This window comes from Cimex lectularius, unplaced genomic scaffold (assembly GCF_000648675.2).
Source record: "Cimex lectularius strain Harlan isolate CLEC.00 unplaced genomic scaffold, Clec_2.1 scaffold86, whole genome shotgun sequence".
Classification (NCBI taxonomy): domain Eukaryota; kingdom Metazoa; phylum Arthropoda; class Insecta; order Hemiptera; family Cimicidae; genus Cimex; species Cimex lectularius.
Genome location: NW_019392763.1, coordinates 226,131 through 239,997, shown reverse-complemented (window position 1 = coordinate 239,997; position 13,867 = coordinate 226,131). Strand labels below are relative to the sequence as shown.

The window sequence follows — 13,867 nt, the reverse complement described above, 5'->3', positions numbered from 1 at the left end:
ATTTTATCATTATTGGTATATTTAAAATAAACAATATTAAAATAAAAATTTAGTTACAAAGATTCGATACAATTTATTTTTTGTACAGTTTTACTCTCTCACGTAAATATTATTTATACAACTCAAGTTTTATTTTATATATGTGTACACATAGATTTGTATGTGAAAACTTTTAGATGTAGTATGCCTGATTTTTAAGTAAAGTCCGGTATTGTAATTATAAATTAATTATCGAAAATTATTTGAATTATTTGAAACAAGTATGTAACAATTTATGTTTTTTTTCAATATTTTTGTAAGTTGATAAATGTAAGCTTTTTTTACTTATTCACAAAATAATGGTTGCAAATTAGTGAGGGCTATGCAACGCATACTCCGAGTAAAATTATTCGCTTCGAGTAATGCGTCCATGGAAATATGTGAATTTACAGCCAATTATTTACTTTAATCACATATAAATCAGTCGGGAATTAGCGTTGAGGGCCGTTTGACTTAATGACTAAATTCGTATACAATGGTAGCACAGTTCACAGTACCATTAATGTTCAGGGTTACGTCGACCTAGGGATGAAATGCTGGTTGGCTAGGAGCGGACGGTTGAGCATCCAGTGTAGGGCGGGTTCCGGCGGTGGCAGTCTTCCGTTTTGATGGATGAGGGCCATTCTGTGTGCTAGATCGACCCCGGGTTTACCGGCCCCGGCTCCGCTCAAATCCAACGCTTCCTCCTCCTTTTTCACGGCGAGCTTCGCCTTTTTGGCCGGCCCTTTATCATCTTCGACGTTTTTCCTCTTGGAGACGTCGATTTCCTGGATGGCTTTCAAAGCCGGTACGGGTCTTTTCACCGTGGTCTTTTCTTTCGTTTTCACCGCGACTTCTACTTTTTTCATATCCGACGCTCTCATAAACTCGATCGAGACGTCGGGCGTCACGTCCCTTCTCTTTTTGGCGATTTCGGGACCCGGATTCTCCTGAGTGATCTCACAAGCGTTTTGGGCATTTCTCAGCTCGTCCAGTTTCCGTTTCAGCATGCACATCTCCTTGCTGAGTTTGGCCACGTCGGATTCTTTCACTTCTTTTTTCTCTTCGGATTTCGGACTTTTCGGCGTGATCGCGTTCTTCGGGGCCGGTTGGTCGTTGGGCGTCGGCGGTTTCTGTTGCGGTGGGAATCTGTTGTTCAACCAATTCGCCAATCTGGATTCTTGAGGTTTCCCCGCCGGTTGAGCTTGACTGACGACCGGCGAGTTGGGAACGGATGGTTGTCGGTTGTTTTGATTTTTATACAACTGTTGAATCCTCTGGTCCAACGTCGGGCCCGTTTTGCTTATAACGCCTCCCGGCATGAAAGTACTCTTTCTCACAGGCGGCTTAGGGAAAGTAGGTAACCTGTGTGTCGTATTTACGCTATTCTGGGATGGCACGGTGTTTTCCTTGGGCTTGATTTCCGGGACTATTGTCAAACCTCCGCCTCCGTTCACCCGCCTTATGTTGGGCGGGGTTGCCGTTGATTTCCTGTGAGGGTCCGGTTGTTGAGGCGATCGGGATCCGTTCTGAGCGACGGGAGGTTGTGTCGTTATGGTCAGACTCCCGTTTGTCGTTTTGACGGTCACCTCGGGCCTTTCCGGATTGACGGAGTAACCGTTCTGGGACGAAGACGGCGAGTTATTCCCCGACGGGGCTACTTTAGGCTTCGGCAGGGCAGTGGGAAGAGAAGAGGGATCCACTCTCGGATTTCCCTTCGAAAGGCTTATTTTGAGAGGTGGGACAGTCGGTTCTGGGGTTTTCTGAGCTAAGGGTTTGTATTGAGTAGAATGTTGTAATGGACTAGAATTACTCGATCTCACCGCGTCGTTGACTGGGAACGCGAAAGGATCCGATTTCTCCGAAGGCTTCGGTTTTATATATTGCTCATTCCTATGGTTCTTTTTCAACAGTTCCGGTCGTTGCCAAGGTAGAATTTTCTTCCCAGAGTTCAAACGGTTGTTCTTAGCCAATTCAGACGCTATGTTGTTAACGGAAAACTTTGGATTAAGTTTTCCGTTGAGAATTTTCTTGTTGTAGTGTTCCGTTCCGGGGCGAGGCGTATTCGGAGCTTTTGCATAGCAAAACGGCTTCGGAAATGTGAATTCCGGTTCGGGTTCTTTTTGCTCTTCAGGCGGTTTCGGTTTATCGAGGCTAGGCTGCTTCTCGTCAACACGGCAATTTCCAAGAGACAAAAGAACGCTGACCGAGAGTTCGTCTTGCTTCGACAACGGCCTCGTTGTGACCAACCCGTTCGGAAGTGTATTTTCTAAACAATTTTTCTTCTCTTCGGGCTTGGCCGGTGTTGACTCTTTAGAAACGACTTCCGTCTCATCTCGCTTTGGTTCTCCGTTGACTTTCAAAGGAGGCAGTTCATCATTAGTCGGTTGCACTTTCGGCTCGGGCTTTACCTCGGGAATAGGTTTGTCCTGGAATTTTTCTCCCGGCGGTTCTTTCTCTTCAGCCACGGTCGGAGTGGTACCGTTTTCTTTCGATTTGGGTGTTTCAACGTCAGAAACTGTCGATTCCTCTGCAGCCACCGGTGTCGTGACTTTTTCGTCTTTTGCCTTCTCGTCTAACGGTGGTAAAATTTGTTTATGAACGAAATCAGGCATTCGGTAATAAAAACGCATAGGGCCATTCTAAAAAAAAAGAAGAAATATATTTGAAAAACTAGAACAAATGGTCATATTATTATTTATTATTATTTTTTTAACTTACCCTTTTCCATGTGTATATGTAAGCTATATCCATCAAAGAGTAAGTGTCAGGCAATGACTCTCTTCTGTACATAATTTCCACCTGTATGAAAATAAATCTATTTAGAATACAATTACGTAAAAGTAAACTTTACAGGTTGTACATCCAGCCTTGGCTTACATTTTAAGCTTTTCGGGAGGGAATGAGGCGGTGTTGCCGATCCAACCCGTCCTCTTTAAGAACATTGCATGGATTAGTGACAAACTAGTTGCCGGCAGTTGCCCCCTGCCAAACGGGAAGGTCACACTTTCACAACCTCGAATATTCGATCCCTTTTCTAACAATAAGGGACCATTTTTTAAACAACGATACTAACACGTTCTAATTGGCACTCCGGCCGGTGTGAACAAGTATAAATTACAGGTACTAATTTATTCAGCCATCCTCCCTTTCATAAATCAGCCGGGTGACAGGCCGGAGGAGCAGTTTTAAAAAAATAGAAACTCAGGTGACTTAACCTTGAAATAAAGTCATGATCTTTTGTTTAAACGGAGGTCGCTGACCATTTATGTTAATAGCGACAGGTCGTTATAATACCTTGTTTATTCAACGGCATTGCATTTGAATAAATGAAATTGGCCGACGCGTTTTATGTAGAGGGGAAAAGGTTTGGCCGACTCAAAAGGGGATTTTCGGATGCCATAACGGTACCAGGTCTTAAGATTTTAAAAAGGACCCTTTGTCAGGAAGCCGTCATAAAAGGAGTGGCACAAGACGGGAAAAGTACCTTAATAACCTCACTACTGAATTGCAAAACGTTACAAAACATTCCAGCCGATTTTTCGACCCAAGTTTCACTCTTGTCGGGATTACAAGCGTTCATCAAGCAACTAATACACTTTAATTACGAGGAGATTCAATAAAAACTGAACTCCGCCTTCGTCGGAAAGGGAGTTATTAGGCCTTACAAGTAGCCCGAGGCGGTTTGGCACCCTAAGTTAAAGGGGTGGAGCGGTTGAAGGGTAAGCGAATGGTTAAGCCATTCTCCAAGAGTGACTCACAAAATTCAATTGGAACATTTCTGCCTAGCTCTGAACTATTTGAGCCTATGAGGTTACCAGCATAATCGTGAAATATACTTCCATATTTATTTAAGTCCTCCCAACATTTTTATTTTACTTGTATAAATAATGTTAACCAACGTTGCCTCAGGATATAAAAAATTTAGAAAATTTGCAAAAGCTTAGCATGAGTTTGGGATTGGTGAAGGGTTTTTCCTTTCAACGTTTCATCCCGTGTGTTGGCAACGTTTTTTTGGCGCCAATCTAGAATCTCCATCTTGGAATCTTCTTTCTCCAACATGGCTCTTCACCCCACCACTGCATCTTTTATCGATTATTATATTTGGCAAACATTTTTTTTTAAATTTATTTGTTACCTATACAGGACTCCTATACAAATATGTACACATGATTGATATATCATACAGCACAACACTAGCACTAATGCCAGCACTGCACCGGTAGAACACATGCTTTGGGTAGGTGTTAAGAAGGTCCCGAGCTCACCGTCAGTTGAGGTGAAGTGGCGGGTTGTGGCATAAAATTCACAACTGGTACCGGACTATCAAAACATTCAATATCAAGTAGGCATAAATTTGACTTTTCGAATGTTGAAATAATTGACAAAGCGTCTCAATTACCCAAAGAAAAAAAGAGGTTATATTTGCCAAACATCAAATTTTTCAATCTAGTTTATAATTTTAACCCTTACTTGAAAAAGGTTGCTTTAGAGGTTTGCCATCTTAAGAAATTTGGTTTAAGGTTAGCAGGAAATCTCGTGAGTTTAGGGCCGGCGCAGTGTTGTCCTGCTCTGATTCTGCCCGGGTATTGGCAACACCGACTAATTTGGCGCCAACCTAACAGGATTTCCCGCTATCCTTTTAACCAAATTGCTAATGTTCGTCTTGCTCAAAGACAACATTGGGCCTTAAAGGGTTAAATAATTAGTCCTAAATTGAATATTAAATTTCTAAACTATGGGATTAAATACTTAAAAATTACAATTTAACAAGGGAAAAGCACAGTGGATGTACAAAAGTGAGATACAGACGAGAAATACTTACGTTACAATTCGGCGGAAGTCCGTACTTCTGTCGGATGAATTTCTTCAGGTGGGCCATTTTGAATCCTGCAGGGCACTGAAGGTAGCGTTTCGTCCCACGGGCAACCTCCTGGAAAGGACAGAACGTCACAATTTCCCATGGAATGTTAAAAAAAAAAAATAAGAAAAATGTGAAATTTCCTAGGTACCTTTTCAGGATTGGGCTTTGGACTGTTGTTGTTATTGTTTGACCACTCTTCTCGCTCTAGCTCTCTAAAACAATAGAAAAAAATTAAATAAAAATTTAAATTCTAAGCGAATTATAATTTTTACTTAAACAGAATTTCTCAGAGACAATGGATTAACTTGAAACAAGCGAACTTCAGCCAACATACTGATCTGAAGATAAGCCTTACCCGGGTACTTTTACCGGGTACTGACGTGCTTGTTTAAATAAAACAACAGGTTAAAAAGACAGAATATATTTAACAAAAATATTCAGGAACTGGCAGGCTCTTTACTCAACATCGCAGACGTTCAAGTATGAAACCACAGGCTTAATTCATGAAATATTAAGATTTATAATGAAGATGATGATATGGTGACCAGTGAATCGTCTGGTTTAATTTTAACTATTGTTTAAACGATTCGAATTGATTTGAATTTCAATGAGACAACCTTTAAAGTTGGGGAGACAAAATCTCGATTCTGTCGTTGTTCGCCTGCAGTTTAATAAAAGTCATAACTGCTGAGAAGCAAAGTCATAAATTGAACTTTCACATTGGCTTTACGCCTGCGGAGAATTTTCCACAGTATCCGGGAAAATGGTGACGATATAAAATAAAAATATGAATCTAGCCTCATTTTAACTAATCGAATTCGTTTTGAATTGAAAATTTAAAAAGGACAAAAACATCTAGAAATTTTTTAAAGGATAATGTGATCTTTTACATAAAGTGCAAACGAGAAATAAGATCATGAATGTAGAAATATTTCAAGATCGATATAGATTTTCGATGCATGTACTTACAATAAATTATGTATCATGTTTAAATATACAAAAATAATATTATATATTAGGTAAATGTGCTATAGTTTGGAGTTTTCTCACTGAACTACTCAAGGAAAAGTAGCTCCAAACTTGAACTGAGGCTACCGACCTGGGGGTTTTCCATGGTTCACCTTAAACCAACAAACCACCGAATTTCTATAATTTCATCGATTTACTGCGAATCTTGGTAAAATCAGACATCAAAAAGTCTCCATTCTCGAATACCCTAGTAATATAATCCTCGACTATCATTTTGGTTTTAGACGTCAACATTCCACAGATTAAAGTCGAATCTTAATATGATTCTTAACACTGCAGACTGAATGGGCATCAGAAGATGATTGGTATAAAACAACCATTTGCAGATTCTTCAAATAAGCATCCAACTAACTAAACATCCCTAACCATCAGAAGATGATTGGTATAAAACAACCATGTCCAGATTCTTCAAAGAAGCATCCAACTAACTAACCATCCCTAACCATCAGAAGATGATTGGTATAAAACAACCATGTCCAGATTCTTCAAAGAAGCATCCAACTAACTAACCATCCCTAACCATTAGAAGACGATTGGTATAAAACAACCATTTGCAGATTCTTCAAAGAAGCATCCAACTAACTAACCATCCCTAACCATCAGAAAATGACTGGTATAAAACAACCATGTGCAGATTCTTCAAAGAAGCAGAAGAGAACAACCCACCTACTAACAATCTATGTCGGCACATTTGCTCGAGGATGTACAACCATAGAAGAAATTCGACCACTGAAACCGAACGTACTAATCAAGTTCCTTAATGAACAAGGACTCACTGCTATAAATGCAAAACTGGGGATACAATAGTGAGTGCACTAGATTACACACCCAGACGTTATATCTGTATCTTCCACTGTTCAACAGAGCTATGGGCATCATCGTATCTTACGTTCAGAAGGAATGCTTCTCGAGTCTTCCTCCGTGTCGAACAGGTGAGTCTGTTCTGGGAACTCAAAGGCATCTCACCCTCTACACACTTCAGACCTGAAATCACAATTTCTTAGATCCATCGTCCCGTTCTGTTTCCAACCGCACGATCCATTATGCTCTCTTTATTAAAAGAAGTTGCATGATCCAGCTTCAAAAAATTTCACACTTACGTCCAATAATCTGATTATCCCCACTTCCCAATAATCCTTCTCGATGTGTAAAAAGACCTATATAAAAAAATCATACACCCCTGAAATGGTCAACCCTAGGACTGGTAAGCACTACTTTTCTTATTTGCCCGACACTATCCGTCATTAGTGATATTTTAGACAAGGACGAAGAATTTCTTCTTAATTCCCGAGAGAAGGCGAAAATAAATAGACCAAAACGATCTAGTACGACCAGACTACATCACCCTGCACAATCCTTGATTTCCTCTTGAAATCTAAGGTTATGATTAAGGTTAAAATGAGTCGGCATCTTTACGACACCGTGCAACCGCGACCAGTACTATTCTATTGTACCATTATTGTTTCGGACTTTTCGTTAAGTTTTTGTTTTAAATCAGATCCCAAAGCTTTGTTAGTGTTCATATGTGTATCCTTCAGGCTGATGCTTTCGGAACCTTCCAGTCAGCAGTACTACTACGGAAGTGCACTTCGGTCTTTCAAGCAGAAATGCATGCCAAGAACGCTTGTGCCCTAGAAAATCTTAAAAGAGGTTACACTGGCAAAATAAAAAAATCCGAAGGTATGATAGCCAAATAGGTATTGAAGCATTAGCATGTAAAAAAGTCTCATTAAAATTAGTCAAAGTTGAATGTATCCAACACGTCCAAAACCTGGTAAAAACAACAATTTGATGATATCTTGGGTGCCAGGCACAAAGGTAACGAAAAAGCAGACACTGGCCAGAGGAGGATCTGCAAGACCATACATAGGCCCCGAACCAATACTTGGGATAACAACAAGATATCTAGAATCCTCCTTCGCAGAATGGATCCAAATAAAACAAAAGGAGACGTGGATAAACTCTAGCGGCCCTAGACACAGCAAAGTTATGATGAAACAACCCTCACCAAGACTGGCAAACTCACTGCTGCAATTCGAGAGGGCTAGACTCAGACGAGTGGATAGGACTTTAACTCAGTCACTGGCATCTGAGAAAACATCAACACAACATGGGCATATAGAACGATGATCTCATTTGCAGATTGCAACGAGGAGGAGGAAACAACCACCCATATCATCTTCGAATGCAATGGCTCAATGGAGATTTAACCTAACACTGAGAAAAAACCTAGGGGTTGAAATTGTAGCAGCGACAGTCAATGACCTAATACTTCTGAATTAGGGAACTAGGAAGTATAATAAGCCAGAAGGTTGCAGTGCCTGGGGAGCACAAATCCTTCCTAGTATTCTCATCACCCACTACGAGTCTAGTCCTTATAAGCCCTAGGTCAACTATTCTTTTAGTTTCATGGACTTTTTGGCATGCCTCTGTTCTGGAAAACAAGCTCCCTTTGAAGAGAGGACTTATTTTAAATCCTTTGTTTGGATGGATCTACGTTTTCGGCATGAGAAAATCTATCAAAAACAACGTTAGGTAGTAAACCAGGCAAACATCTGAGCGAGTTGCATAACCACTAGTGATACCTTCATATATCCACCTCCATCATCTTTACAATTATATTTTTTTCTTGGAAGCCAGACGATGTCCTTCTTTGTCGTACTTAAGTACATGAAAATGGACATTGTAAGCATTTTAGGCTTTCAAATTTAGCAGGTACTTCATAGGATGGTTGTGCTTGTTTCGTAATATTATCAATATTCCTGTAGAAGATTGTAGAAAGTATTATCCTGGAATTTGAATATATAAAAGCCTTATTATATATCGAGGGGGTATGATTCAAAGGCAAGTGCATCGGGTGTTACATCCCCTTGGACGGAACCCAGGCGAATAGTAACTCAATTGTGCCCTCGTGTTATTGGGCCTAGGGGCCATTAGACGGTCGAGTGTTTATGGAAGGGTCCCGTAGCTCATTATATTCGGTTAGTGGGTGGGGTGAGAGGGTGAGCCCAGATGTTCCTTCGGTTTTTACCATTCACCCATTTAACATCACAATACAATTACATTAGGCTCCCATCTTCCTCGCCGATACTCATCAGTCATCGCCGAGCTTATAATTTTTGCCTTGAAGTCCCGGCTCACCTGCACAAGCCCGCGGTAGAACGTCGAAGAGAGGGTGAACGTGGGGGAAAACAATAAAGTCGGCCGAAAGACAAGTTGAATAAATAATATGTTGGGAACGGAGCAGCTGATACGTGGAACAGCTGGGAGAGGGGGCAACAATGCCAACGAAACTTCCCTCTTCGAACTTCTTTCATTCCTTTCTTAAGAAGTTAGATTTCAATATAGACTGCTTTCCGTTTCATTCAATTAACACAGCCTGTGAAAATTATCCGAGAAGCGCAGCTGTAGCCGTCACAACTCGACTATTTCTATAAATAATTAACCGTTACAAGATATATATATAGGTATATCATTGGAAGGTTCGCAGTTATAACACCTTTTTAGAGGAATACATGCGTAGAATAATTGTAATTTGGTCTGACTAGTCTCGCTGTTTTGACCTGTAAGAACAAACGTCGCAAAACGACAAAACCACCATCACCTCGCAGTTCCATATTAAAGACATGGGAATTCCTCCAGTTAGCATTTCCTGGAAGATTTTCGTTTCTTTTATGAAGTACAGAATTCAGGGGTATGGAATCAAGGCCTACACTGCTCAAGAATGACTTTTCTAGGTACCACCTTTTCAGGCCAATATGGTATTGGGTAGGGATGTGAAGTTCTAGTTGAAACCTTATTCCAATGAACTTTGCTTGAAAAAAGAACTGTGCTGAGCTGTCTTCTTTTCAGTCCCTCGCACTAGGGTTCACTCCAATCATGCGCGAGCGCGAATCAAAACCTTGGGCTTTAGGTACAATACCCCACCCCTCTCGACGGAGCGGGGACCTGCATGATGCATTACATTTTTGCACATGACAAACAGTTCGCAGTTTGTCTTTTAGTCCATTTGTTGTACTTAGTACGTTAGTTTAGAACAGCAGTTTACTTCCTTTTCGGACTTGGGGAAATGGTACTTAATCGAAAGACCTGGCCTATAGAATAACCTGCCTATAACCGGTTATATAGAAGAATAACCTGCCGCAGCACCACAGTTCACGAGTTCAATAAAAAGAACTGTCCCAAAGGAACGACTTTGCTCGTCTCTAGTCTTGGGAGTGATAAGTTTGACCTCCACTTCCCCGTTCTGACTCCTGGTAATCGAGAAGGATTCCTCATTCCACAGGAAATTATGTTCTTGGGTTAGAGCACGAATGCTGTTTCCTTTTTCCTTCCCCTAGCATGGGACATTCAACCTTCACATCTCTTATGTCTACCATATCCTCGATTCTAGTACAAATAACCTTTCGCCTAAGTCGAGGTGCAGCATGATTCTAAATGGCTACATGATCTTTGGATATCAGGAGACCTCCGGCAAAGTAATGAGAAGAAGTTCCAGGGTTACGGGCACTATCCGGATGACTGAATAATACCAGAATTTCTCGTGGGACTTTTCCCCAACTTTTAATAACAAACAAAAATGTAAAAAGTAGAACTCCTTTCAAGCCCTCCTAACTCTTCCCTTACAAAGCCCTCAGCTTAAACCCCATCTTAAGCTGAAGTAACGCAAAGATAACTAAAGTAACAAACTTTGCTTCAGTCCAGTTAGAGAAGGAATAAAACACCTTAAAATTACTCAGGGACAAACTCAACTATATGAAAAAAAATACATTTGGGATCTAAAAGCAGGTCTCAGAGAGAAAAAGCCAGATTAAAGACCAGGGTAAGCAAAAAAGAGAAAAATCCCTGAAAACTACACACAGACAAATACATAAAATAAACCTTAATATATTGTAAAGTAATTGTAATTCTGCTCTGCCATCTCTGCTGATAAACTGATGAGGGATGGTATACAAATCTCGCAGAGCTGCCCGTCTTATGGCCTTAACGTGAAATCTCGCAAAATATATGAACGTAATTCGACCTGCACGGTCTCGCTATATACTTTTATTTGAAATATACAAATCAAGATGGAAGGTTTAGTTAAAAACCATCTCTGTTCAGAACCATCCATATGTGAATAGCTTGACCTTTCGTTCGTCTTTTTGGTAGCTTCTGGCGTATGGCAAATGATCGGGGACGTTCAAGCAACATTTAACACGAGAATACAACTCGAGCTACGATCAGAGGCCATCAGTATCTTCAAAAAGGACGAACCTGGAGGAAGGTTGCCCCAATGGCTACTGTTGGTTTTTAGCTTGAAATGCCCAGATAAACCGAAAAATAACAAAGCTCGGAAGAAAATATCAACGTGGAACAAAATCTTTGATCTGCGAACGTATGAAGACTACCTTCGGTCTGTCAGGTGCATTTCGCCTTCTGCATTGGGTCTGTGTGATTTCTGTGAAGTCAAGTCTCTTAATAAGGTTGTGTGAAATGGGTGTGTCGAAGGTAACATTTTTTGTGTTTGGTGGATTAAAACGTCTTGATTTTTAGCCTTTTTTTTGTTTTGAATTTGTTTAATGTGTCTAGAGTCTATTATTTTTTTGGTCTGTCGCTTCACCAAGTCCGAGAACTGCCTCGATAAACATAAACAACGCCCGGAATAAAATATCAACGTAGAACAAAAACTGATAAGAAGGGTGAGAAGAATGGATGTCGGACCGGACCCATAGGTGCGTGTTTGTTGTGGCAGGTAGATCCTATTAGAGGCATTGTCAAGGTTAGACAATGAAGCTGCATTAGTGACCAACAATGCCATTCCGACCACTTGTGTACCCAACAAGGATGAACCACGGACTTCTGCCTGCATCCTTCTTTATAACTGTTTTTACCCTCGCCTATTTTGTTCCTCCAACCGGTAAAACGAATTAGAGAATTTTATAGGGTCTGATTGGTTATTCCAAGCCAGTCCGGGGCACAATAAAATCCCGGCACGTGAGAAACGAAATAAAACAAGGAAGGTTTTAAATTTATTGGATTAACATAACACAAAAGCGATTCCACCACTAGATCCCAACAAATAAGCTAAAATAGATTTTTAGAACACGTCCATGATGGTAGAACTTAGTTGAAATGGTACTATAACGTGAAGGTGGTGAAACGCCATGTGGCTCGACTAAACAAAGACAGATGGGCGAGTACCTCTCTCGGGAATCCTTCAAATGAGAAAGGAGGGCGCCAAAAAATGATATGCCAACTAAGGAGGGATTTCGTACTTAGCAAAGCAGAGATTATCGCTTCCATTATCGCATGGGTTTTTTCACACTTCATTCGACTCGAAGGGAAAATAACATTTAATGACTTTTTGAACATGTCCCGATATTAATATAGACATGTGGTCTGATTTGTTTCATCGATGAAATCGCTCGTCCGTAGGCTGAGTTATGCAAATGCAAATCAGCCGGGAAAATCCTATGATGTTCGTTTTCTAATTAAAACTTTTATTTTCAGCATGAAACGATAATACTGTGAGATATGGATTTTGAAAATTTTCTCCTGGAAATCTGCGGTGTGATGTACCCGCTATCAGGTCCGCCTATCCTCGCTGTTTTGACACGTCAGTCGCATCACGATATTAAATCCATTCTGTATATCTTGACTTCGACCTTTTAGTAGCTTCTGGCGCGTATGGAATGAGGGTCAAAGACTACAGTTCTATCAGGACATGGCGAAATATCGAAACCCCGAGAAGTCAAAACTAGCGGGACTTGACGCACCAGGATGATCGGATAAGACAGGAAAATAACTGATTTGTATTTCAGTAATAATAAACTTAATCACTGCTTAAAAAAATAATATTTTCGCGAAAATATAAAATGTTAAATCATCATATTTAAACTGCACTTAGTAGTCCAAAGTCCTCGACGAGCTTGTACTTCACCTAGTATACAATGAAATATATACAGTAACAACATTAAATCTATTGTTCGCCCTTTTATCAGCTTATGTCGTATGGAATGAAGGCCAAAGAATATGGCGAAATGTCGAAACCCTGAGAGGTCAAAACTAGCGAGACTTAGCGCACCAGGATAATTGGCTAAGGTAGAAAAATTACTGATTTGTATTATTGAATTAATAAACTTAATAATTGCTTTAAAAATGTTTTCGTGAAAATATCAAATATTAAGTCATCATAAACTTGACTTAGCAATCCACAGTCCTCAAAGCTTGCATTTTCCTCTGGCATACAATTAAATACATACAGTATTCAAAAGGGCAATGAAACATACACGTGATTATACGTAAACGGTTAAAATGATAAGGAAATGCGGAAATATAAAGCGAGTAGTTGAAGGAAGCGAGGGGCACAGGTTAGCAGGCCCGCATGAAATTGGAGTGAGAGGGAAAGAGAGATAAGTGCTCCGGGAGAAGGGGCTTCGCTCTTGTCCGGCCACGTACAACGTGAACCATAAAACCATACGCAATTTGTACAATTAACACTTAAAAACAACAGACAAACTTAAGAAAAAACAAAACGATGGGCTTTTATTGATAAAAGAATTTAGCTGCGTATGTGGGGCATAGATACAATACCATTGTATGTTTTGAAGACAACCCGAATCTTTATCAATATCGTAGTGAAAGCTGGTTGATCGCATAAAAAACCAACATTTCCGAGATTTTAGTCCTGTATATGTGATACGTATGACCTCATTTTGACGGAATTTTCCAGGTGATAAAACCACGTCAAATTCACATCTAGTAACAGACTAGTGTGTGAATCGTCAGCTTTCTACGTTTAGGATGCCATCAAAGATCAAGAAAAAAAAATAAATAAACCGAAGAATAACTAAAGAAGTAAATTTTATGACATTGTGAACAATGAGGAAATGACCTGTAGCTTTATCATGGAATGGAATGCGAAATTATGGCAAACCTAATATTAAACATATATTTATTTAGAAATCGTGAGAT

At 40.1% G+C, this 13,867-nt stretch overlaps 1 protein-coding gene across 1 annotated transcript in view; it reads right to left on the bottom strand.

Annotated features, from left to right (window-relative positions):
* Positions 1-316: 316 nt before the first annotated feature.
* LOC106670190 (polycomb group protein Psc-like) overlaps positions 317-13,867 on the bottom strand; it is a 117,724-nt gene continuing 104,173 nt past the window's right edge. Inside the window, exons 6-9 of the mRNA XM_014400296.2 lie at positions 5,031-5,094; positions 4,844-4,951; positions 2,740-2,820; positions 317-2,660 (exon numbers count right to left, since the gene is read on the bottom strand). Coding sequence (XP_014255782.1) covers positions 552-2,660; positions 2,740-2,820; positions 4,844-4,951; positions 5,031-5,094 — 2,362 coding nt within the window. The 3' untranslated portion in view covers positions 317-551. The remainder of the gene's footprint in view (positions 2,661-2,739; positions 2,821-4,843; positions 4,952-5,030; positions 5,095-13,867) is intronic.